The 25,092-nt window shown below is 42.9% G+C and overlaps 1 protein-coding gene and 2 long non-coding RNA genes across 6 annotated transcripts; 1 reads left to right on the top strand and 2 right to left on the bottom strand.

The window, feature by feature from the left end:
• Positions 1 to 2,567: 2,567 nt before the first annotated feature.
• LOC102399607 lies at positions 2,568 to 15,075 on the bottom strand. Of its 3 annotated transcripts, XR_006552813.2 has the most exons (4): positions 11,538 to 14,885; positions 11,073 to 11,203; positions 6,277 to 6,383; positions 2,568 to 2,820 (listed from the first exon to the last, which is right to left on the bottom strand). It is a non-coding gene; the product is annotated as an uncharacterized LOC102399607 (long non-coding RNA). The 3 variants fall into 3 exon arrangements; XR_006552812.1 differs by lacking the exons at positions 11,073 to 11,203; positions 11,538 to 14,885 and adding an exon at positions 14,892 to 15,075; XR_006552811.1 differs by lacking the exons at positions 11,073 to 11,203; positions 11,538 to 14,885 and adding an exon at positions 6,580 to 8,144.
• Positions 6,792 to 22,254, top strand: LOC123334733. Its single transcript, XR_006552814.1, has 5 exons — positions 6,792 to 6,926; positions 14,621 to 14,746; positions 17,389 to 17,464; positions 17,648 to 17,755; positions 22,112 to 22,254. It is a non-coding gene; the product is annotated as an uncharacterized LOC123334733 (long non-coding RNA).
• On the bottom strand, positions 21,401 to 24,697 carry LSM5 (LSM5 homolog, U6 small nuclear RNA and mRNA degradation associated). 2 transcript variants are annotated; one of them, XM_006066295.3, is made up of 5 exons: positions 24,414 to 24,570; positions 23,230 to 23,325; positions 22,931 to 22,958; positions 22,259 to 22,331; positions 21,401 to 21,661 (listed from the first exon to the last, which is right to left on the bottom strand). In XM_006066295.3, exons 1-5 carry the CDS (start codon positions 24,457 to 24,459, stop codon positions 21,629 to 21,631), a joined length of 276 nt encoding a protein of 91 aa, XP_006066357.1. In that variant the 5' UTR covers positions 24,460 to 24,570; the 3' UTR covers positions 21,401 to 21,628. The 2 variants fall into 2 exon arrangements, with proteins under 2 accessions (XP_006066357.1, XP_044802618.1); XM_044946683.1 differs by lacking the exon at positions 22,259 to 22,331 and having other exon boundaries at positions 24,414 to 24,697.
• Between the last annotated feature and the right edge of the window lie 395 nt (positions 24,698 to 25,092).

The following is a 25,092-nucleotide window of genomic DNA, read 5'->3' as shown; positions in this document are numbered from 1 at the left end:
ATCACTCAGGAAAGCCCAAGTGTTTTAGGTTATCTGTGCCAGGAACAAGAGACAAAACCAAACCTATGTGTTTATCATGCTGCAGTATTTAATAAGCTCTTTTGGAATCCATGGGTATATGATGTTTCTACCGTAATTAACACACACACACACACACACACACACACACACACAAACCAAGGGGTTCTGACATCCTCCACATCCACAACCTAGTAGGTAGATTATCTTTCTTCTAAGTGAGGAATCAAAGCAGAGGTGACATCCCTGAGGACACAAAGGCAGGAAGTGGCATAAATGAAGCTAAACCCAGTTCTCTGATTCTTTTTTGGTTGGACTTGTTCTCTCCTATTTTGCCTTTCTTCACTTTGAAATGGGAGAGAGAACGGACACTTTCTGAGTTCTCGTGACGCATCTGCTGTCTCAACAGTAGCTATTTGACACAGTCTTTCCAAAGACAAAATCGGAGGGATTTAGATAGTTTCCTAAGGACACAGGTGCCAACCAGCGCTTGCAGAATATGAATCATGCTATGCTATGCTATGCTAAGTCACTTCAGTAGTGTCCGACTCTGTGCGACCCCATAGACGGCAGCCCACCAGGCCCCCCCGTCCCTGGGATTCTCCAGGCAAGAACACTGGAGTGGGCTGCCATTTCCTTCTCCAATGCATGAAAGTGAAAAGTGAAAGTGAAGTTGCTCAGTCGTGTCCGACTCTTAGAGACCCCATGGATTGCAGCCTACCAGGCTCCTCCATCCATGGGATTTTCTAAGCAAGAGTACTGGAGTGGGGTGCCATTGCCTTCTCCGATGAATCATGGTGAGTTCCAAATATTATGGGGCTAGGGGTTAACTGTATAAATGTCATCCAAATAAATGTTTCAGCAAAGAGAATGTAGCCCAACCTAAACCTCAGAATTTCTCAATCTGATTTACCAATGTCAGTGAAAATCATGTTTCCAATCATTTGGACCTATAGTTTCACATGAGGTCATAAAACATAACAAAGTTAATACAGAATGCTTCTTCTCAAAAGTGTCCTCACTTAATTTGTTATGCCTTAAGAGATAATTCATAGTGTGGCTGTTCATTTTAAAGATATGCTTCCTCTAAAAGGGAAAGAAAATGTCTTTATTAAAAGTCTGTGAGTGGTGGTCTATTGTTGGTTAAGAAGAAATGACACTCTCTGTCTGAGGTTAACAATAATGGAAATAGATAATATAAATGATCTGTGACCATGCATCTTGAAGATTTCAGAGGTGAAACAAAACAGACTTCCTTATTTTTATTTTTTAAGACTTTCTTTTTAAAAACTGTGTACTATAATGATTGCCATAATTATGCCCTAACTTTTAAGGTCATTTTGCTTACCAAAAAATATTTAGGAAACAAGCTACTATATAGTTCTCAGTTCTCTAGAGAAAGCATAAGTTTTGATATTTCTAATACAGTAAGTCACTGGAATTCATAGAAAAATATTTTGAGATATAGTTTCATGTGTTGAAAAACATAGGTTTAGTGGACTGTAGCACATAAGTATATTTTGAATTATGAAGATATTTTATATTTTGAAATAATATAAGAACAATCATATTCTTTTTTTCATTAGAAATAAAAGCCAATCATGATGGGGAACACATGTATGCCTGTGGCGGATTCATTTCGATATACGGCAGAATCAATACAATATTGTAAAGTTTAAAAAAAAAAGAAAACAAAAACCTCTAAGGAGGCACCCAGGAATCTGCAAAAAAAAAAAAAAGCCAATCATACCAGAATGCAGAAATTATGCTGACTTGATTTGGTTGTTAGAAAAGTTGTTTCCTTTTTCACGCTGTGGCACTTTAAACAACACACTATCCTATCTATTAATTACCTTTATTAGTCTGCTTTTGTTTAGTTGCTAAGTCATTTCTGACTCTTTGCCACCGCATGGACTGTAGCCCACCAGGCTCCTCTGTCTAACGGATTCTCCAGGCAAGAATAATAGTGGGTTTACAGTTCCTTCTCCAGGGGATCTTCCAGGGATGGAACCTGACTATCCTGTGTTGGCAGGCAGATTCTTTACCACTGAGCCACCAGGGAAGCCCCTATTAGTTTGCTAGGGCTGCCGTATGAATAAAACAGATGGGGTCGGTTAAACAACAGTAATTTATTTCTCATAGTTCTGGTGTCTACAAGTTCAAGGAGTCAAGAAGTTTGGTTTCTTCTTGTGACCACCTTTCTTTTTGTACTTGCATATATCTGGGTCCTTAATCTCATTTTCTTAGAAGGTTACACTGGATTAGGCCAACCATGTGATCTCATTTTGCCTGAATTTCCTCAGTAAAAGCCTTAACTCCAAATACAGTCACAGTCTGAAGTTCTTCTGGAGGTTTGAATTTAACAGGATTTTCTTTTTTAATCCTTTTTTTTTTTTCAGCCTGCTGCATGGCATGCAGAATCTTAGTTCCCCAACCATGGACTGAACCCATGCCCTCTGAAGTGGAAACATGGAATCTTAACCATTGGACCACCAGGGAAGTCTCTAACAAAGGATTTTAAAAGGACACAATTCAACCATAACACTCTCTTTGCAGCTTTGTATTTTTTAATTGATCTTTAAAATAGTTTAGTTCTATACCATTGCTACTTAAATGTTTTGTTTAATAATTTACAAGCATATGCTTTTTTTTTCTTTTTTGCAAAGTGCTCAAAATGGTTAGAATGAGTCCAAATAGTTCTTTGACCTCTAAAAAAGCAAACATAACAACTCTGTTTCAGTGCATACATATAGTCCATTTTCCTTCATCCATTTCTCTTGCCCATAATGAAAACAGTAGAATCTAGAGGGAAAAATGAAAGAGGAAAATTATATAGGAAAAGATGAAGTGTAAGGAATATTAAACTGCACGGGACCACTAACATTATTTCTAAGAAGACTGGACCCTGACCTCCCACCAAGGGGAACTGGAAAGGCTTTCTATTCAGAGGGTGTTCTCAGGGGTTTCTGAAGGATTGTATGCTCTGCCCTCAGACCTAGTAAGTCTTACATATAGTTTGCCAACTATCTGCCGACATAAAATTGTTATAGTCAAACATACTGCCAGAGAGAACAATTTTAAACCTACAAACCTACTTGGCTGGGTGAAAAACCACACGCTGTCTAAATAGCATACTGTCCACTCATGCGTGTGTAACAGAACTGCCCAACAGGTACACCACTTGTGTACCTTTGGGGAGGTGCTGCGATGTTGCCTCCCCTACAAGGATGTATATAAAAATCATCATTCATGCCTCTCCTAACAACAACAAAAGTCTTCTGCAGAGATATAAATATCTGGTAGAGAGACTGGAGCAGTGTGCTGGTTGCATATTGGAAGTGCTGAAAAAGGGTGAAAACGCAGAGTGAAGGTGCAATAAGAGAGAGAAGGAGAAAACCTTAAGGCCATAACCTGGAGAATATGACTATGAAAGAGAGAAATTTGGGAAGAGTCAGTAAAAGACTTTAAGAAGGGACAGCAGAGACAACCAGTTAGGCTGGTACCTGGGAGGTGAAGTTTAGTGATATGAACTGAAAAGTTTCCATGCCATTTAGCAGCAAGTGGCTCATTAGTGTCCCTGGTGAGGGTGGATGAGTGGGCATAATGGTAACAAAATCTGGATTTGCAGTGAGTGAAGGAATAGGAGGTGGAGAAGGCTGAGTGCTTATAATCCTCTATAGAGAAACTTAGCTGTGAAGGGAAGAAGGGAGAACGATGACTGGGGACAACACAGAGCAAAGGGAAGTGAGAGGATACTGCTTCTTTCATGACCTGAATCCTTACAACAGACAGTTAGTTACATGCTCAGTTAAAATCTATCTCCATGTTTTGGTTTGTTTGTTTGTTTTTTACAAAAATGCACATTTTCTTTTCATTAATTTGTTCTCACAACAGCACTGTTGAAGTCAGGGCATGATCTCTACTCCATAGATGAAGAAGCCACTTGCATATATTCAGTTCAGTTCAGTCGCTCAGTCGTGTCCAACTCTTTGCAACCCCATGAATCGCAGCACACCAGGCCTCCCTGTCCATCACCAACTCCTGGAGTTCACCCAAACTCATGTCCATCGAGTTGGTGATGCCATCCAGCCATCTCATCCTCTGTTGTCCCCTTCTCCTCCTGCCCCCAATCCCTCCCAGCATCAGAGTCTTTTCCAATGAGTCAACTCTTCACATGAGGTGGCCAAAGTACTGGAGTTTCAGCTTTAGCATCATTCCTTCCAAAGAAATCCCAGGGCTGATCTCCTTCAGAATGGACTGGTTGGATCTCCTTGCAGTCCAAGGGACTCTCAAGAGTCTTCTCCAACACCACAGTTCAAAAGCATCAATTCTTTGGCACTCAGCTTTCTTCACAGTCTAACTCTCACATCCATACATGACCACTGGAAAAACTATAGCCTTGACTAGACGGACCTTTGTTGGCAAAGTAATGTCTATGCTTTTGAATATGCTATCTAGGTTGGTCATAACTTTCCTTCCAAGGAGTAAGCGTCTTTTAATTTCATGGCTGCAGTCACCATCTGTAGTGATTCTGGAGAAAGAAATAAAGAAGAAAATAAAGTCTGACACTGTTTCCCCATCTACTTCCCATGAAGTGATGGGACCGGATGCCATGATCTTCATTTTCTGAATATTGAGCTCTAATCCAACTTTTTCACTCTCCACTTTCACTTTCATCAAGAGGCTTTTTAGTTCCTCTTCACTTTCTGCCATAAGGGTGGTGTCATCTGCATATCTGAGGTTATTGATATTTCTCCCAGAAATCTTGATTCCAGCTTGTGCTTCTTTCAGCCCAGCATTTCTCATGATGTACTCTGCATATGAGTTAAATAAGCACGGTGACAATATACAGTCTTGACGTCTTCCTTTTCCTATTTGGAACCAGTCTGTTGTTCCATGTCCAGTTCTAACTGTTGCTTCCTGACCTGCATACAGGTTTCTCAAGAGGCAGGTCAGGTGGTCTGGTATTCCCATCTCTTTCAGAATTTTCCACAGTTTATTGTGATCCACACAGTCAAAGGCTTTGGCATAGTCAATAAAGCAGAAATAGATGTTTTTCTGGAACTCTCTTGCTTTTTCCATGATCCAGCGGATGTTAGCAATTAGATCTCTGGTTCCTCTGCCTTTTCTTAAACCAGCTTGAACATCTGGAAGTTCCTGGTTCACATATTGCTGAAGCCTGGCTTGGAGAATTTTGAGCATTACTTTACTAGCGTGTGAGATGAGTGCAATTGTGCGGTAGTTTGAGCAATAAGTGGTAAAAGGCAGAGCAGCGCTTTGCCTCGGGGCTTCTGGCCCAAGGCTATGATCTTCCACAGAACAGTAGCTGCCTGAGGAGTATACACAGTAATATTCATGCCAGTGATTTGTGAGAGGCTCCCCATGGACTCCCACCTCTCTGGTTTGACATTGGTGTGTTTGCTTTGGAGTCTGACACCAGTGCTTTCACAGCCATCCTGTCCTTTCAACTAGTAAAGCACAGGGAGACACTCACATTCAGCACAAGCTTGTAATAACTTGTACTTATTTCTGGTGAGTCATCACTCTTTCTTAATCACAGCATCCCACTTTATTCCAAGTAGCAATATGTCCGACTCAAAGACAAGCGCTCCCAGACATCTTTTCAGCTGAGGGTAACCAAAGAGATACAATCTGAAGTTGGTTGTATATTCTAGTTGTTCCTTGAAAACCACATTAACGCCTGAACAGAAGCTGCTGTGCACCCTTTGGGCTTCCCCTGCTCCCTATCCCTGTACCACTTCTCTTGTTTTCCACATGCCTTCTGTTTGGAACAGGTATTTGGATAACTGGGCAAGTTGACAAAGGAAGCCAGTGCTAAGGATATTGGGGTAATGAGTGAACTAGATCGGGTCAGTTGTGAAACCAAGAAGCCACCAGACCAGCCCTCTGGCAGGTCACCTCTAGAGTTTTTGTTTTTCACAAAGAATACTGTTTCACCAACTGCAATTTCTGGCCAAACACAATTTCTATGCAGTAACGCAGTCATTCCAAATTTTCAATGCTCCCTAGAAGTACTATTTCTGCCTCCTTCACTACTCTATGTCTTTCCTTTCTCTCAAGTACAAAGAATACTGTAGGTGCCAGCTTCCCCTTCTCACTGCCCACCCATCACCCCAGAGTCGACTGCCCACACCTCCCTGTCCCATTACTTCCCTCAACCACTGGGGTCCTCATACCCGGAGCCCCTTCCCCCGAGATGTTGGTCTTAGCAGCATGAAGCACTCTTGCTCACCCCACCTGTGGGAATCTTTCCCCTCTCAGGTCTGTCCTAGGTCCAGATTGGCCTCCTTCCTCTCCGCTTCTTCCCGGTAGACTCCTCGTCCTTAAGTGTCAGCGGCTTTGGGCTCAAGAAAGGAAAGAGACCAGGAGCTCAAACCAGCAACTTGGAGATTAGATCCAACTAACTCAACTAACTCAGAGACGGGACAGTCGGGGAGACCGTGGGGGCGGGGTGGGGGGGGAGTGCAAAAGGGCTCTGTTCTCTACAAGAGCCAAGGCCCACACGCACAGGGATGTGCAGAAGGGAGGACTGGGATTCACCGGGAAGCAGGGTGCAGGGGACCGCTTTCCTCCACCAAGTCTCAGCACCGGCTTCTTCCAGCGTCTTCGGTGGAAGCTGCCCCACGTGAGGCCTTGCGCAGGACACAGGCGTGGAAGGGCCGAGGGCGGGGCCGAGCCGGGCGGGGCAGGGGCGAGACCTGCGTCAGACTCAGCACATACGGCCCACCTGGTATATAAAGGTGGGAGCCCTCAGAACCCGCAGTATAGGCTGCCTTGTAGGGAAGTTCGCTGCAGTTCCGGTCGTGTGTGCCACCACAGAGGCTCACAGAGGCAGACGTTGAGCTAAAGAAGGGAGGCTCATAGAGGCAGACGGTGAGCTAGAGAAGGTAGGTGTCCTCAATGGGAAGGCAGGGTGTGGGAGGTCGTGGGGACAGACTGGCCTACAGGGAGGTGGGCGTTAGGAGATGCGGAGCCCGGGGCTTGCACTCCAGGACTGGGAAGGAGTTCTGGGCAGAGGCTGCAGGGAAGGCGGGAGAGGCTGCAGACAAGGGCGGTGCAGCCTGGGCCTAAGCCCCTTCTTACACTGCAGTTGCTGGGCGCAGACCCTGGCGTCTGGCGCCAGGCTCTGAGTGCCCCCACGCCTTCAAGGCTTCATCTCCCCAAGTTCCTGGGGAGCCAGACTCGCTCAGACCAACGTGGGCCCAGGCCTCTGGGCGCTGCTTCCTTGGTCATAATACAGGGCAGCGCCTCGTGTCCCCATCCCAGATGAAGGGAAAGAGAAGGTAAGGGACCTGCCATCCGGGCTCACAGTTCTGATGGGAGACAAGGATAGCTTTCTTCCTTCACAGCACTTTACAGGGTGGAGTGCAGCTGTCCTTTCCTAACTACAAATACCAGTTTTTCAGCCTGGAAAATGAACTCTTCTGGAAACAACGAAAATTTTGAGGGCAGTACCTCCAGGCCTTTCTTCTATGTGCCGCTCGTGGCCCAGCAGCCTCACCTGGGTCCCTGGTACCAGAATCCTGCCTATAATCCACTCTCCATTCCTGGGGCAGGTGGGGAATCTGAATCCCCAAGGAGGTTCAGTGGGATTAGGGACCCTCCCTGTAAATCAAAGCCTGAAGGTTTTCTAACACCTTTGTCCATTACTTCCCTTCACCCTGTGTTCACACAAAAGAGACTGGCAGCCCATGGAGCAGTGTTTGTGGTTCAGGTTAAGAGAAAATATGCGAATTCTAGCTTTGTGCCAGTTATTCTGCTTAATAGTAGAAATGGGTTCTCTCATTTGACATCAACCCATGAGCTCGGTATTGTTGCTGCCCTTGCTCCCCAGATGAGGGAACCGAACCGAGGCTCTCAGTCAGAGATTGGCTCAGGCTCCCAGAGTAATCCAGCCAAAGTCTCCTTGGGTTGTGAGACCAATCTGGTTGGAAGAGGTACCTTACAGGTCCTAGTCTCTATACTTCTTTTGATGAGGCCTAAACATTCTAACGGAGAAGGCAATGACACCCCACTCCAGTACTCTTGCCTGGAAAATCCCATTGATGGAGGACCCTGGTAGGCTGCAGTCCATGGGGTCACTAAGAGTCGGACATGACTGAGCGATTTCACGTTTCACTTTCATGCATTGGAGAAGGAAATGGCAACCCACTCCAGTGCTCTTGCCTGGAGAATCCCAGGCACGGGGGAGCCTGGTGGGCTGCTGTCTATGGGGTCGCACAGAGTCGTACACGACTGAAGCGACTTAGCAGCAGCAGCAGCAAACATTCTAAGGGGGCTCAGAGGTAAAGAATCTGCCAATGCAGGATACTTGGATTCCATCCCTGGGTGGGGAAGATCCCCTGGAGAAGGAAATGGCAACCCACTCCAGTATTCTTGCCTGGGAAATCCCATGGACAGAGGAGCATGGCTGGCTACAGGCCCTGGGGTCGCAAGAGGCAGACATGACTTAGCAACTAAACAACAACAAACATTCTAAAAGCTATTATGTGAGGTCAGAAAAGTATTTTGGAGGAAGAAGGACAAACAAGACTTGAAAATGTCTGGAAGTCAGACATCTAGGATTTCATTCAGTGCATGGGGGAAAGGGGCTGTGGGCAGGCAGGAGGATCCATGGGGTGATTCTCCCAAGTATCCTGCTGTAGATAAAGCCTGTTGTGTATATAGTGTAACTTTTCCAAGTAGAAAACCAAGTGTGATGAGGACAGCTTTTGAATTCGTCAGTCACCATTCCCAGATGAATAGTAGTCAGTCTGAGAAAGAGAACCTTGAGCCAGCTTATGGCCTGTGACCTACAGTTCCTCACTGTGTCTCTACCCAGCAGATGTTGGACTAGCACCTCCACCATGAGCCACTTCCTTCAAGAAACCTTACTGTACATAAACCATTGGGTCTGTTTCTCTGGAGATTCTCTAATAACTACAGATGTTGAAATGCTGTTTTGAAATGCTGCAAAGACAAGAATTGTGTGAGGAAAAGTCTCTTGAGTACAGAATACAGAATGGAGGGAAGTTTGTGAGAGGAAGAATGTATCTTAAACATTCTGAGAATTCACAGACTGAGTTGCTGTATACCTCTGGTTTTCCCGTACTCTTAAGATTTACATTATTTTATTTGTCCTTTAGAGTTGTGGTTTGGGAGAATTAAAAGTGTAAGTGCTGGAAATAGAAATAAGATTTATACTGAGTTTTTCTTAATTGTAACGCTCAGATTTTAGTAAGAAAAGATTGGTAGGATTTATTGTCCTATGAGGGCTTCCCAGGTGGCCCTAGTGGTAAAGAATCCACCTGCCAGTGCAGGAGGCAGAAGAGAGAGTGGGTTACATCCCTGGGTGGGGAAGATTCCCTGGAGAAGGGCATGGCAACCTACTATAGTATTTTTTGCCTGGAGAACCCCATGGATAGAGGAACCTGTCCAGCTGCAGTCCATAGGGTGCAAAGTCAGACACGACTGAAGTGACTTAGGATGGATGGATAGTCCTATGAAACCTGGAATTCAGGGATGAAGCCACTTGTGGTTGGCAGATGGAAATGAGATCCCCTACAGGGTTTCTGTTCCTGTATGTTTTGGCTTTCTGTTCACATGGCTCTCTAGTATTGGGGATCAGTTTTCCCTGTAACTTCACTGTGAATGATCTGAGAAAAGCTTGCACTGTATTAGCTTTTTTTAAAAACTCTTTGGGGATTAAGTGACTTCCATGTATTTTACATATCCAGAATGTCTTAATACCTTTTAAATATTAAGACATGGAGTACACAGCCCTACAGAATTGAAAGAGATGGCTGATTTATGGGATATGTTGTTGTTTTGTTTTTACCATGTCAGAAGACCTGGAATCTTAGTTTCCCGACCAGGGGTTGAGCTCTCAGCAGTGAAAGTGCAGAGTCCTAACCACTGGACTGCCAGGGAATTCCCTGAATTATGTTCTTCTGTATGGGTTGATTTTAGTAAATATTTAACTTCTTTGCCTCAGTTTTGTCTTATGTATAATAAGCTGAATTAGGATTTTTGACATGGGCCATCTCCCCATTTCCCTACATTCCCACCCCATCAACAACCATTCTGTTTCTGCAATTCCACTTTTTCTGTATCTTTACATAAGTGATCATACAGCATTTGCTCTTTTCTGTCCAACTGATTTTTCTTAGAAAAATGTCTCAAGCTCTCCAGGTCCTTGTGTTGGTGGGATTTCCTTTTAAAGATGATTAGGTTTTGATAGCAGGGAAAGGAGGGAAAGAGAAGTTACCTTATGGGGAGTGACCCATCTATGCCTAGGTCCTTATTGGACCACGGACATCTTAATGAGATGATACAGTGAGAAACTAGATGATGAGGTGCTTTATGCCATCCTAGGGAATGTGGTCACTATCCCTCATTATCTGAGCCATTCAGATACTGTAACTGGAGTGAGGATCACAGATTGTTCAGAAAGATTGTTCTGGAAGCAAAATGGGTTGTAGACCTGTGAGAGGCATGGGAGATGGGTTAAGAAAGTCGTTAGGAGTTACTCATGTAACAACTAGGGGAGGATTTTATGTCCTTTGCTTTGGTAACTTTGGTAGCAGAAGACTAGGTGGGAGGCCCATGGTGGGTGTGAGCAGCTGGGGCTGTGCAGTGTGTACTGGCTGAATGTTGTGACTGGCGGCAGGAGACAGGATGGCTAACTATCCCCTTCTCTTTCTAGCTTTCACAAGTGGAAGTCTGTATTTTCCAGTGGTGCTCAGTGAGCATCCTACCTTCCTCATCCCTCAGTCCCTGTTACCCACTACTCTTGACCAAAGATCCATGGTCCCAATGTTTTATAACATGGCACAGTTCCAACAATTTGGTGGCTGCTGGAAAGAAATGAAAACAAAAGACATGCAAACAGAAGCTGAACCTCAGCAGGCTGAAAATTTGGATAAAAAGCAAGATGTGAACTCAGAAGGCAACAGCCATGACATGCGAGTGGTGACCAGTATCCCTGAGAATGTGGCTGAAGAGGAAGAGGTGGAGAGCAGTGACCACCCTGAGGGAGGCATTCCCTCACCTACCTGGTTGGCTCAGGTCAACAAAGTAGATGATGGCATCCAGGGTGACGTGGGTCAGTGCCATGATGCACAGCCTGAGTCATCATCAGAAAGCAGTGCAGGACCATGGTGAGATTATCGGGACCTCATTGAACCTGATGATGATGATGATGATTTTGATTCTGAGAGTTATGAGTGCATTCCCCACCTCTCAACGTCCCCTGTCCCCCTGCCAAATGAAGTAGGTGAGGGCATACAGCTTAGGGAATACCCCCAGCAAACATCCTCCAGAGGTGACACTCACGCCCTCCGTGAAGAGTGTCGTGAGTGTCATTATACTGCCCCTCATGCCACCCTGTACAGAGAGGATAAGGGTATCCAGGGGGAAATGAGAGGAGGAGCAGAGCAAGTGGAGAATGGGTACCAGGATGAGGATGAATACGTAGGTGAGTTACCCAGTGACTGTGAGCGGCACAGTTCCTCCCCTACCTGGTTGACCCTGGTCAACAGAGTAGATGAGGCCATCCAGGGGGACATGGTTCAGTGCTGTGATAAGCAGAACGAGCCATCATCAGAAAGCAGTGAAGGACCATGGTAGGAGTATGTGGATCTCATTGAATTTGATGATGATTATTATTCTGGTAGTTATGAGGAGTGTTTTTATTCCCATATACTGTTCCCTGCCTCCCTGCATAATGAAGGAAGTGAGGACATGCAGTTGGAGAGAGAACCCCATCAAATGCCATCCGGAAGTGAAGATCATATCCTCCATGAGGGGTGTCAGTGTTCCTCCCCTCCTCCTACTCTGCATAGACTGGGTGTGGGCATCCAGTGGGAAATGAGAGGCAGCAGAGCCAGTGGAGAGTGGGTACCAGGATGAAGATGAGTATGAATATGAAAGTGAGGTAGAGAATAACTATGAGGGGCACGGTTCCTCCCCTGCCTGGTTGGCCCGGTTCAACACAGTGGATGAAGGCATCCAGTGTGACATGAGATATGCAGCCAAGCAGACTGAGTGTAGGAACCAGGATAAACAGGATTATGAAGGTGAGGGAGAGAACAGTAACTATGAGGGACAGGGTTCCTCCCCTACCTGGTTGGCCCAGGTCAACAAAGTGGATGAGGGCATCCAGTGCAACATGAGCTGCTACGAAGCCCAGGTAGAGAAATCTCCCCGGCAGATGCCCTCCAGGGGTGGAGACGGCATCAGACAGCAAAACCAGGGGATCATGGAAAAAAAGTTACAAACAGGAAACAGAGCGTGGATAAAGATGAAGTGATCTTAAATGATGAGACTGAGGAGGCATGAGAACTTGAAAAGGTGTGCAAAAGTTAAAAAGACTGTGAAAGGCAGGAAGCTGAAAGACATGAGCAGCTTCTCAAATGCTAAGACAGCCTATCTGTTGAAGAAAACTACTTTCTTGACCGTTGTGCTTCCTGAGGATTCAGAAGACTCTGAGTTGGAAGAGGAGGGTGACATGGATGAGGTAGCATGCCTCCTTGAAGAAGTGAGTCCACAGGGCCCTCTGACATCTTCCACAGGAAGGTCTTATCACAAGGCTGGAAGGATAATCAGGATGCCACCTAAGAGCTCTGTCCCTTCCCAGCTTGTGGTCTGGCCCACCAGAAATAAGTGCAAGTTTTTACAAGTCTGTGGTCAATGTGAGTGTGTCCCTGTTATTTACCAGTGGAAACGACAGGATGGCTGTGAAAGCACTGGTGTCAGGCTCCAAAGCAAACCCACATGGCCAAGTCGGAGGGACTGCAGTCCAGGAGAGCCTCTCATAAATCACTGGAGTGTAAGTGACTAATGGATTCATGTACTATTTGGTTGTCTGTGCTGGTTCCCTACCAGGTGAATCAATAGTATTTCATTTTGAAAGTGTGTTGTCACTTATAGTATAGTGTGCTGTGTGCTAAGTCACTTCAGTCGTGTCTAAGTCTTTGCCACTATATGTACTATAGCCCACCAGGCTCCTCTGCCAATAGGATTCTCCAAGGCAAGCATACTGGAGTGGGTTGCTGAAATTCCATTCTGCAGGGGATCTTCCCAACCCAGGGATCGAAGCTGCGTCTCTCCTGCATTAACAGGCAGATTCTTTAACACTAATGCCACCTGGAAAGCCCTATTAACTATACGGCCCATATTCAAAGGATCTGCAAAAAGAATCTTAAGTTAGAATTCCTGCATTCAGGGAAAATGCAGTGTAATCTGAAACACTAGTTGGATAAAGATCTGGGTGGTGGTGGTAAGGAGAGTTTGGCATAGTTGAGAACATCGATCTAGCAGGACTACTGAGAAAGGGTGGTCCATATGGAGGCAGAGAATTGGAACAGACAGGATATGTGGTTTGGAGGTGAAAGGAGAAAGTCTAGAGTGGGGATGGAGACAGAAGCCTGAGCTCAAATGGACAGCCAGAGCAGAACTGTTTTAGATCATCCTGCCAGAGGGGAGAATTGTGAAGAATTGGGAAAGACGCTAAGAATAGGGTAAATGAGTGTTTTTTTTTCACTTAGATTTTTATCCTGTAGGCAATAAGCGACTAATTCAGATTGAGTAGAGAAATGAAGCGAATGTGCTGTATTTCAACCAGCATATAAAGTACTTTATAGGAGAAATTAGAATGGAGAGTGCTTATATGGCTGAAAACCAGTTTTATTCAACTAAACAAAGTGGTGAGGGTTCTGATTCACACAGGAGTAAAAAATATGTGCGAGGACTAACAAAACTGAACCTTTAAAAAAAGACAGGAGTTTGAAGTTGGGAAGAGTTGATTTGCTCTGCTGTGTGGGTTGTGGGTAGGAGGAGTGTAAAATGGTGAGACTGAGGGACTGGACTGGCAGACCACCCACACCTGGTTGAAGCCTGAGTTTGGAGCACCCTAGGACTGGCAGGGGCACAGCTGACAGGAGTGGGGAGGGAGCACCCTAAGGGGAGCTTTGGGAGATGATTACATCTAGGGTGCAAAGAATGACCAAAGCAGGTAAGTGAAGAATGGGATACATAATGGTCCCAGGGAAGTTTTAAGTTCCTGACTTAGTCCTAAAACCTTTAGACTGAAGAAATGTATAAGCCTACCCCTTCTACCTAAAGGTTGGGATATTGTCACAACTTAACTCCTGATCGTTAACATGACTTTCTGATTCATGCTTAGTGATTTGGAAGAGATTTTTAAAAACAGGATGAGTTTATCAGCAAATTTTTTGCTTTTGGTATGTTTAGTCCTTTTTTAGTCCAGATAAGCTTCAAAATAACCATCTTAAAAGAGGTTGAAGGTGGTCCCTTTGAGGTGATGGGGAATGAGGGAAAGAGGCTGGGAACCACTATACTGTGTGCATGAAGGATCTTTGTACAATGTCTTTAAAGCAGCAGTACCCCTTCTTAACAAACACCATCTTACGCTGCTGCAGTGGATAGTGTGCACACAGCTCCACCTGGTCCAGACCCACCTTGTGTGGCCCTTAACACCACTGATTATGAGGACCGGCTGAGGTGAAACCCAAGGGGCCACCCCCCAATGCATCCTTTGTCCCCCATGGCATTTCTACATGGAATATCCTTTCTGTTACAGATTACTGAAGCATAGACTCTGTAAGCAGCTACAGTCCAGCAGAAGACCAATGCCCTTGCAGGCAGAAGCCCTGGAGTCAAGGCACTGCTCTGCCTCTTACCCCAGACACTGACGCACAATTGCAAGGTGGCTTCCTCATCTATCACCTAGAAATCATGGCCTGACTTTTAACAGCATGGTGTGAGAATGAATGAAAAGTGAACTCATTTGTAAATGGCGGTCTGTAACTTGTGTGTATTGAGGGTGTTACTTGAAACCCTTCCATACTCACACTGCATGACTTTGACTTCTTTCCCCAGTGGCATCCAGACCTTTGGTTGGTGCGTGGACCAGAAGTTCCCTGGCATGTTCATTGCCTGGGACTTCTGGTATACAGTTTTCTGGTTTAGTCTCATCTTCCTGAGATGAGTGTGTAAGCTCTACAGCAAAAAAAAAAAGAAAACCAGAACACTGGAATTCACCTGTTTGAGAACACAGCATTGCCTGGCTTTCTCATGGGCTGGAGATCCTAATGTCATCATAAGTGACCTTCTGAAGAGCTAGACAGACAACAGAAAAAAGTGGAAATAAATATCCTAGAAGAGCTAGCTGAACATGAAAACAAAGTAGCTGTTCTTAGAGCAGTTACTAGTGTTTACACAGAGATGATCTGTGAGCTCCAAGTTCTGATTCTAGGTCACAAAATCAGATCCTAAGATCACAAAGTTTTCTGCTAACTTAAGAGACAAAGCATAAAATCAAACAAGTTTCCTGATATAATAAATATAACATGCTAAGTTAAAATAGCCACTATCATATGTTTATAATCTCATACATGCCATTTCAATCAGCAGAAAACTACAACAAACCAAAATTAAAAGGGTCTTTTTAGTTTTTAGGTGGCTCAGGGCTTCCCTTGTGGCTCAGCTGGTAAAGAGTCATACACAACTACTGAGTGATTTTCACTTTCACATGGTGGCTCAGACCCTGGAGGAGGGCATGACAACCCACTCCAGTATTCTTGGAGAATCCCATGGACCGGCAGGCTACAGTATAGGATCACAAAGAGTTGGATGTGACAGGAGCAACTTTTTTTTTGTAACTAAAGGTTAATAAAATATGCCCAGTAGTCAGATTCTATATAAATATACTATGTTTCTACACCACATCATGCTGGGATATAAAACTTAAATTCACCAAAATAACAACTAACTTGATTTTTTTATTTTTGGGAGAAAGCAAAAGGTTGCAGGGAAAATTAGAGGGAAGAAGTTTTAACCTAATCATGGTTCCCATCTGTCATTACAATTGTGTGTGATTTACCTACCCTAACTTCCAACTTCCATGACACTGAGAGGCTCATGGGGGTAGGGTGTGAGTGATCTATTCTAATGAGGAAGGGGGTGTTCAGGGGGGAGGAAGCAAAGCCAGAGGGAAGAGCCTGTTGTAGAGGAAGGAGGTGGGGGTGATCTGTCCCAGAGGCCCCCCACCAGCACAACCCACAGCTCTGGATTCAATATCCTCCCTAAGAGCCAGTCCTGCCCTCTGAGGGTGCTGTGGGGCTGCTGTCGGCTGCTCAGCGTCCTGATCACCCACTCTGCCCTTTACTGACCTCTCAGGACTTGGGATGTGGGACTCCTGCTAGACAGGCAGCACTCAATAAAGAACTACTGCTGGGACATCCCTGGTGGTCAAGTGGTTAAGAACCCACGTGCCAATGCAGGGGACGTGGGTTGGATCCCTGGCCTGAGAGGATCCCACATGTTACAGGGTGAATATGCCCATGCACTGCAACAGAGAACCTGAGCATTGCAACTAACACCGGGCACATTCAAATAAATATTTTTTTTAAAACTGCTAGAGAAACAGAAGACTGATTGTGAGCAAACTTTTCCTTCTACCAACAGAGCTCTCAGACCCCAGGGTTTTAAGGATACAGATCATGCCTGTACTCCCATTTCTACTTGTCATTGCTCTGCTGGGACATCCAGAAATGGCTTCTGGATGCCAAACTACAAAAGCAGCACCAACAACTGCTCATTTTCATTTAAAAATTTTTTCTAAATTTAAAAAATTGAGATGTAATTGACATGTAACATTGTATTACTTTTAGGTGTGACAATGTTTAGTTTCAAGTACTGACACATTCCAGGCTATGCAACAGGTAGCCTGAGACATAATGGATGCAACCCCCTTCTTAAAGTAGTTGGAAAAGGAGGCAGGACCACTGAGTATCTCAGGTCTTCAATGTCTCTACAAAGAAATTTTACTGAGAGGGCATGGGCACTGTAACTAATTTAAAATTCTGTCTTGACTTCAACAGCTTGGAAATGAGCAAGTCCTCAAATTGCTGTACACAGTCATTTCAGAGATGATTAATTTTCTGATCTTTTTTTCTCATTCCAGCTTAATTTTCTGAATTTTGTACAGTGAAAATGTCTTTCCTGGCATTAGGAAGCCATAGTAAACATTAAAATGTTAAATCATTTAGCAGTCAAATATGTTGATTATCCCAAAATAAATATAGGAAGATCTCCAAAATAGTTTTAAAAAAAAAACAAAAAGCAGTAGTGTACAGGACAGTGTGTTCCATATGCTTATATTTGTGTGTACAGGAAAAATGAGACTTTGTGTTAACACATTTACATAAACAGACATGCATATACGGGAACTGCATATCTCTGGAAGAATACCTGAGGGAGGGAGTTTTATTTTCACTTAACATTTATTTATATGCAAATACATTATTGAACATTGCTCAAACAATGTTCAATGTTTTTTAATTACAGGAAAAAGAAGAACCAAAACGAAGTTAATGTCACTTTCCTGACATCTGTGTCCCAGACTAATAACTCTAAGCCAAAGGTAACCTAGTACTTAGCATATTGCTCCCCCCACACACTTTTTTTTTCTATTAGGCGCTCATTTCTGCTACAGAGTTATATATAGGCTGTATTTTTGTTTTGAAATTTCAATGTTACTTCTGTTTCAGGAGTTATTAAACTTCCACTCTACCTCTAACCAACTTGCTATTTCCTCTTACCAAAGAACAGGTACATTAAATTTCCAGGTGATACGGAATGTTCAATGTTCAACTTAACATTACTCCCTACAGAAGTAACCAGTCAACAATTATCACGCCAGGCACAGTGCTAAGTAAGTACCAGAAGGGAGAACTGAGGGGATAAGGGTACTCTTAATGAAATCTAGAAAAGCTACAATTAAAACTGCTCTTAGAAACCCCCATGTAACTCTTGACAAAGGTTAACTTCATCTTGGGATCCACAAAATGGAGGCCTCCTCAGTGACCCAGCTCATGTCACAAATCAAAACCTGTCCGCCTGCACTAACCAGAAATGCCTCGCTGTCACGGAAACCTAGAATACCCCTGGCACGATCCTCCAACTTAGATTTAGTTTATCTTACCTTAGATAAGAGGACTTGCTAGCCTTAAATCCCTGACCTCCTCAGTCAGTTCACTCAGTCCCATCTGACTCTTTGCGACCCCATGGACCACAGCACGCCAGGCCTCCCTGTCCATCACCAACTCCCAGGGTTTACCCAAACTCATGTCCATCAAGTCGGTGATGCCACCCAGCCATCTCATCCTGTTGTCCCCTTCTCCTCCTGCCCTCAATCCCTCCTAGCATCAGGGTCTTTTCCAAATGAGTCAGCTCTCTGCATGAGGACTGTGCATGACAGAGAACTTAGCTGCTCTGAGCATTTTTTTAAAAAACAGGATCTTTTTCTAAAATATTATTTGTCTGGCTGCGCTGGGTCTCCACTGCTCAGGTGGGTTTTCTCTAGTTATCAGCAAGCAGGGGTTACTCTCTCATTGCAGTGACTCCTCTGGTCATGCAGCATAGGCCGTAGGGCTGCAGGCTTCAGTAGCTGTGGCGCATGGGCTTAGTTGCTCCGCCACATGTGGGATCTTCCTGGACCAAGCACTAAATTCATGTATATCCCCAGCATTGGCAGGAGGATTCTTAACCACTGAACCACCAGCGAAGTCCCTGTCTTTCAGTTTAAATGCAGCAAATACTATTCTCTCCACTAATGTGTAAAAGATCTATATACCCAGTCTCATCTCTATAATTAAGTCTCTTCTTCAGTCGTATCTGCCTTAAAAAGCTACACCTAAGGCAGTGAGTCAGGCTTTGGTGAGGAACACAACTACCTGGAGAATTTACGAACTTGGTAAAATGCAAAGGCCAAAGGCCCTGTCCTATTTCAGTAAGCCTGGGCCTGTGTTCTGTAGTAGCTCTCCAAGTCGTTCTGACTTATCATACCAGTTTTGAAACAGAAGTCTGAGGCAAACTGACCGAAGTCACCAATGCCAGCATAGCTTCAGCCTTTTCTCCTAAGGCCCCACCTTCACTAGGGAGCCCAGCACATACTGCCCGGCCGCCACAGAAATGAAAACACCTGTATAAAAACAGCCATTCACCAGCAGACTGCCAACGTGAAAAGCCTTTCGCATCATTTCAGCTTAAAATCACCTCTTTTACTCTGCCAGAATCTTCAATCACATTTTCTCCCCAATTTTTATCCCTCTAGATCCAATATTCCTTGCCCATGCACTAAATTCTGAGGGATTTTAGAGAGCCAAATAAATAGAGTTCTTATTATATATAACAATGGTTCTTAACCACTGCGATTGTTTTGCCCTCAGAGGATATTTGGAGCCATTTCCCTGGGAGGAGCAGGGAAGGATACTACTGGCATCTAATGGAGCCTACAATGCACAGGACCGCGCATGCTGCTAAGAATTATCCAGACAAAAATGTCAGTAGCACTGGGTTAAGAAACCCTTATTTACAATAGTATCCATTCTAAAAGAATTGCAATGTAAGACAAAAGTATAAGCAGATGGGAGTCAGACCATCGGTATTACAGCTAAAGACTAGATTAAAAGACATACTTTATCTGTAGGCAAGTGGACTTCCCATCACTGAAACCCAGAAGTGAAATCAATCTGCTTGCCACAGACTAGATAACTGGAGGCCTCCCTTTGTGAGGTCACATTTCTCTAGAACTCATAGCATGTTGGAATTAAGAACATGTGCTCCCTCCGGGCTACTAACTCCTAGGAGCAAACAAATGAGCATGACCAACCACCTAGCTACTGCCGGATATCAAGTAAAAGGGTAGAAAGAGGATGGCATTACTTCATTTATGTTCCCTCCAAAGGGAAAAATAATAGGATGGAAAGTATTGCCTCCTCTCCCTCCAACAAGGATCGCAAGTAGTGGGATGGAATAACAGACTCCTAAGAACCTACTGTTAAATCTATGCAAAGTTTGCAAGCCAGCTATTAAACCCATGGCAGCTTGAAACCAGCCAAGCAGGAGTGTTTACACCATGAAAGTAAAAAAAACACACAAATCAGTGCTTTGTTTTTTTGGAAAGTAAAGTTAGGTCCTTTTACCATTTGGAAACACTGAAACTAAAGATGGATTCAAGATTGAAATGAAACAAAATACAGCACTAAAATATATATATATATATATATATATAAAATCATATGGTTCTAATCATAGATAAAAACCATTAAGGACAAGGCCAACACACAAAAAAATTATTCAAAAAAAGTACCAAGAGGCAAACTACAAACTGGGAAAGTTACTGTAAAATGCATTAAGAGTAACCTATTAAGAATTCTTACAGATTAGTAAGAAAAAGAACAGTATCCCAATGGCAAAACCCTCATATAACTCACAAAATACAAATGAGTTCAACATTAATTTAAAGAAATTAAACATACCAGATTTTGCCTATCACAATGGCAAAGAGGGAAAAAAATGGAACACAGCCAGTGTTGATAAGTATGTGATGGGTACTATGAAAAACGGCTTTCCAGGTGGCTCAATGATAAAGAATCTGCCTGCCAATGTAGGACATGCAAGTTTGATCCCTGGGTCGGGAAGATGCCCTGGTGCAGGGAAGCACAACCCACTGAAGTATTCTTGCCTGAAAAATCCCATGAATGGAGGAACCTGGTGGGCTACAGCACATGGGGTCACAGAGAGTCGGACACAACTGAGCACGCACACTAAGAAAAACTACAGTGTGAGGCTGGCATAAACTTTTGTTGGCAATTGACAATATCTACCATTGACCTTACCATGTAAGGTAAATATATACCAAATTGACCATACAAATTTCTGAATTTATTCTAAGAAAACTAAAACTGTATAAAGATTTAGTTAGGACTACTGTGACCGGTAATAAAGAATAGGCTAAATAAGTTATGGTAAAACCATTTAATACTTTGCCCACATTAATGTTGCCAAAATATCTGACATAGAAACTTTCTCACCATTTAAATTCAAAAAAGTCTTAAATGGAGGCAACAAAACAGTACATTTAGGAAGTTTTTAAAAAAAATGTGTACTGAGAGTGTATTGAAGTCTAAGATGATATACAACAAAGTATGATTAATATTTTCCTTTTCACTTTACATTTCTACAATGTGCATATATTATCTGGGTATGCTGCTTGTTTACTAGGAGTTAATGAATTTGAGTTCAGTAAAAAAAAAAAAAAAGAAAGAAAGAAAAAATCCTCATTTCAAAGCAAAGCATCAGAGTCTGAAATGAGTTTTGTAAACAATCATTTCTAGTTTTTTAAATGTACCTGTTCAAAATCAAGGCTCATCATTTTGTTTGGAACAATTTTTGTTTGAGAATCAAATGTCATGTAGGTGAGAACACAAATAAACATAAAGTGACAGGAAAGTTAGTGAAACTAACTACAAGCTTTGTTTCACTGGCTAGTGCAGTATAATAAATAAAATGACAGTTAACAAAAACACGTTTATTTTTGTCTTCAAAGAACGAACTGTTCTTTTCCCAATATAACCATGATAAACTTACAAAAATGGGCATTTACAATGCATCTTCAAAGCATTTCCCTTTAACGGGAAACTTGGCTTCACAGAATACAAATATTAAAAGGTTAAAAAAAAAAATTCTACTTTGTTGTCATTATAAAACAAAATAGAACCTAGCATGCGTCAAGGAAATCCATTCATACTTCAGGTCCTTCTCCTCCAGGAACCAGCTGCAAAGGAGGAAAAAGTTTAATACTTAGTTCAGTACTACATGATCTAAAAAGCCCTACTGAGAGCTCACTGACTGGCCACTGATCAGTCTTTGCCTCTACCTCATATTCCCATTTTCCCCATATCACCTCTGTTTATAATGCCAACAGTATCAAATTAATACTTAGTGATTTAATGTTTCAACAATAATTCTTGGTAAAATAAATGATTAAAAAGCACAAGCAGGGACTTCACTGGTGGTGCAGTGACTAAGACTCCATGCTCCCAATGCAGGGGCCCAGGTTTGATCCTTGGTCAGGGAACTGGATCCCACACAGTGCAACTAAGTAAAGATCTTTCGTGATGCAACGAAGACCCGATGCAGCCAAATAAAAAAATAAATATTTTAAACATACATAGGATAAAAGGCATAAACAAACTAATCTTAGGCCTAATGTCATCTTCAACAGTTTGGCCACAGAACCTGATCAACCGAGCATTCCCTTTCCAGCGTAAGCACCGCTGGGCCAAGAACATTGAGTCAAGCAAGTTAGTTCTGTAATCCCTGCCCCACAAAGATGGCTTAACGTCTAAATAAAAGACCGTCACTGTCTTACCATTGTTATATTATTTCCATTTAGCAAAATTTGATCTAATTTAGTAATTCTTCTTCCTTCTGGTGTGATTTCACTAAACAAAAAAGATTTTCAAAAAGTCAGGATGAAGAGTGATAGTCAAAGCCAACATTCTGATCTGCCAAAAGGTTAGTTACTATATATAAATGAACTGTACAAACACTCTCCAGAGACAAGGTTATCCCCCTAATGATGTCAATTCTCCAAGGCAACAGAGTGGACTGACTGGCCTAAGACTGACATCCACTAGTGCAGATCTTCATCTAAAAAACTGAAACTTGCCAAGGAGATCAAATATGAAACAAAATGTCTATATATATACATAAGTTGTAGAGTAATTGATTTAAAACATTAAATGTTTTTATTATCAGTTCCTTTATTTGATCTGAGCCCTAATATCCCTGGCTGCTTTTAGTATCTTTTACCTTAAACCTTTGTCTCCACTAACTTCCTAGCAATTAGTGACAATTACATTACGGTAATAATCCTCCAATCCAATTTTACTAACATCAGTAGGTAAACTTTCTCTTTAGAATAATTCAAACAGGCAGTGTGCTCTCCTACATCCTTTTACTGACTCAACAGCACTAAAACTGCCTTAAATCAAACACAGAGATTCCCCCTACGCATTCTTTAATTTTTAACACTACTCACAATTCAGTGACATCTTCCAATACCATATCTGAAATTTGGTGTTAAGAAAATAAATATACCAAATTAAATTTACTCTGGCTTCTTTGTTCAGTTTTAATTATAACATTGAATACAATGGCTCAAATGCAAGCTGCATGCAACTGGAAGGAACTTCATCTTTCAGTACCACATCCCTTAAAACACTATCACAATTTCCAAGAAAATAAATTTTATTATAATAATCGGTAAGTACTGATAGTCTATAGTTCTTTTTAAAAAATCTGAAGAAGAACCCATACAACCACCTTTTAAAAGGATACTGACAAAGTCATCAAATCCCAGAAGTGTGCCAACAATCTCCTTATCACTCTTCATCACAATGTGAATTCTTGATCCTATACACTTGTCCACAAGCTCTACGGATATATTTTTTAAAGGAAAAAAAAAAGAAGGGGGGACGGGAGAGAGAAAATATTAGTTTGCCCATTCATAACATTAACAAATATTTGAGTGCCTACTGACACTTATTACGTGCATATGGTGAAAAGATAAGCCAAGAAAAGTATTCACTCCAAAACTTTAGACCCTATGTTACATATCTCTGTTCAGTCATTCCATTAACAGGAAAGTTTTCCCTGTTCTTCATTTAACCCTCCTTTGTAGCAATTTATCATGGTTGTGCTTTAATATTATTTTAGTTATCTGATTAACATATGAACGCCCCTCTTGACTCTAAGCTAAAAGAGAGCTGAGAGGTGGTTTTTACTCATCAGTGTATCCCCAGTGGACAGTGCCTGAAATGTACTGGTTATTCAGAAGAATTTGTTCCAGGAAGCAAAAACACTTTACAATCACTGCCACATCCACTAACCCGATAACCCTTCAAATATAAAATATTAAGGAAAAAAAAAAAGGCAGAACTGTCTTCACCAGAGATTCCTCCTTGACATTAAGTCTATGTCTGCCCTGTATCCTGTTTCCTACACTGGTTTGCATGCTATCCTAAAGGTAATGGCCATGATTTAAATTTGTTGAACAGTGCCCAATCACAGTGTCTAGTACACAGATGCGCAGTAATTGTTTGCTGAATAAATGAGTAAAGAGCTAGTTTTCAGAGGCCTCTTTAAATGCTCATTCCAGACCCAAGTGCCTCACTCAAAAACCAGCCAGACAGGATATAATCCGGGTAGTTTAAAACCCCGGTTGCGGAATGAGCCTGCTACTCACTATTAAAAAGGCGAGCGCACAACAAAGACGGTCGACGACGCATTCACCAAGAGTGAACCTGTCCGGTGGAGGTTTGGGGAGTCAAAAATCCCTGCCTCAAGAAGACCCCCACGCCAAAGAGACGAGAGCGGCCTCAGGCCGCAGAGACTTGGAGCCTAAAGGAGAGCCTCGGAGAAAGCTACATTTTTCTAACACTCGGTCAGGGACTGCGTTGCTCTTCGGCCCCAACCCTAACTTTCAACTCCCCACCTCGGCTCCCCAACAGGACAAAGATTACCTAGAGGAAGCAGCTGCGACGGGTTAGTGGTAGCGTTAGCCGCCATGGCTACGCCGGAAGTGGCCTGCCTCTGTCGACGTCGGAACGGCGAGTTTGAAAGAGCGCGCTTCCGCTTTTTTCCGGCCCGAGCAGGCTCGACCAATCGGAGGCCGAGAGTGCGATTGAGGCGATCCAGCCACTTTATCCTGCAGTGAGATTCTAGAAAGTGTTTCTGTTCACTGAGCGTTCTAGGTTCTCCACAGTTAACTCTCCTCTCCAAACTTCCAAGAGACTTTAGAGATCTCCGGTCTTATAAATAAGTTATTCCTCTAATCCGAAAGACTGCGAAACGAAAGCCTTTGTGCTGTCTTATTTCCCCCTATCAAACTGTGTCTCATATCAACCCAGGATCTTTCTTCGACCAGTATCAATAAATTTTATTTTCCCGCCACCGATTGTGTTGCAATTTTCGTTAAAAAAAATCTACCGCTTCTTTTAAAAGTTTGATGATTTGAAAACCCACAACTATCGTTTTAAAAAAACTTTTCTGGGCGAGGGGGAAATTGTTTTCTATTTTCTACTATCGGTTTCTTTTTCTATTTTTCTATTCTACTTTTTCTATTTTTTGCATTTCTACTGTTTTCTTATACTATCAGGAGTTGGTGATGGACAGGGAAGCCTGGTGTGCTGCAGTCCATGG

Source organism: Bubalus bubalis, chromosome 8 (assembly GCF_019923935.1).
Source record: "Bubalus bubalis isolate 160015118507 breed Murrah chromosome 8, NDDB_SH_1, whole genome shotgun sequence".
NCBI classification, from domain to species: domain Eukaryota; kingdom Metazoa; phylum Chordata; class Mammalia; order Artiodactyla; family Bovidae; genus Bubalus; species Bubalus bubalis.
Note: the sequence above shows the minus strand (reverse complement) of the source record. Positions and strands in the feature narration are given on the sequence as shown.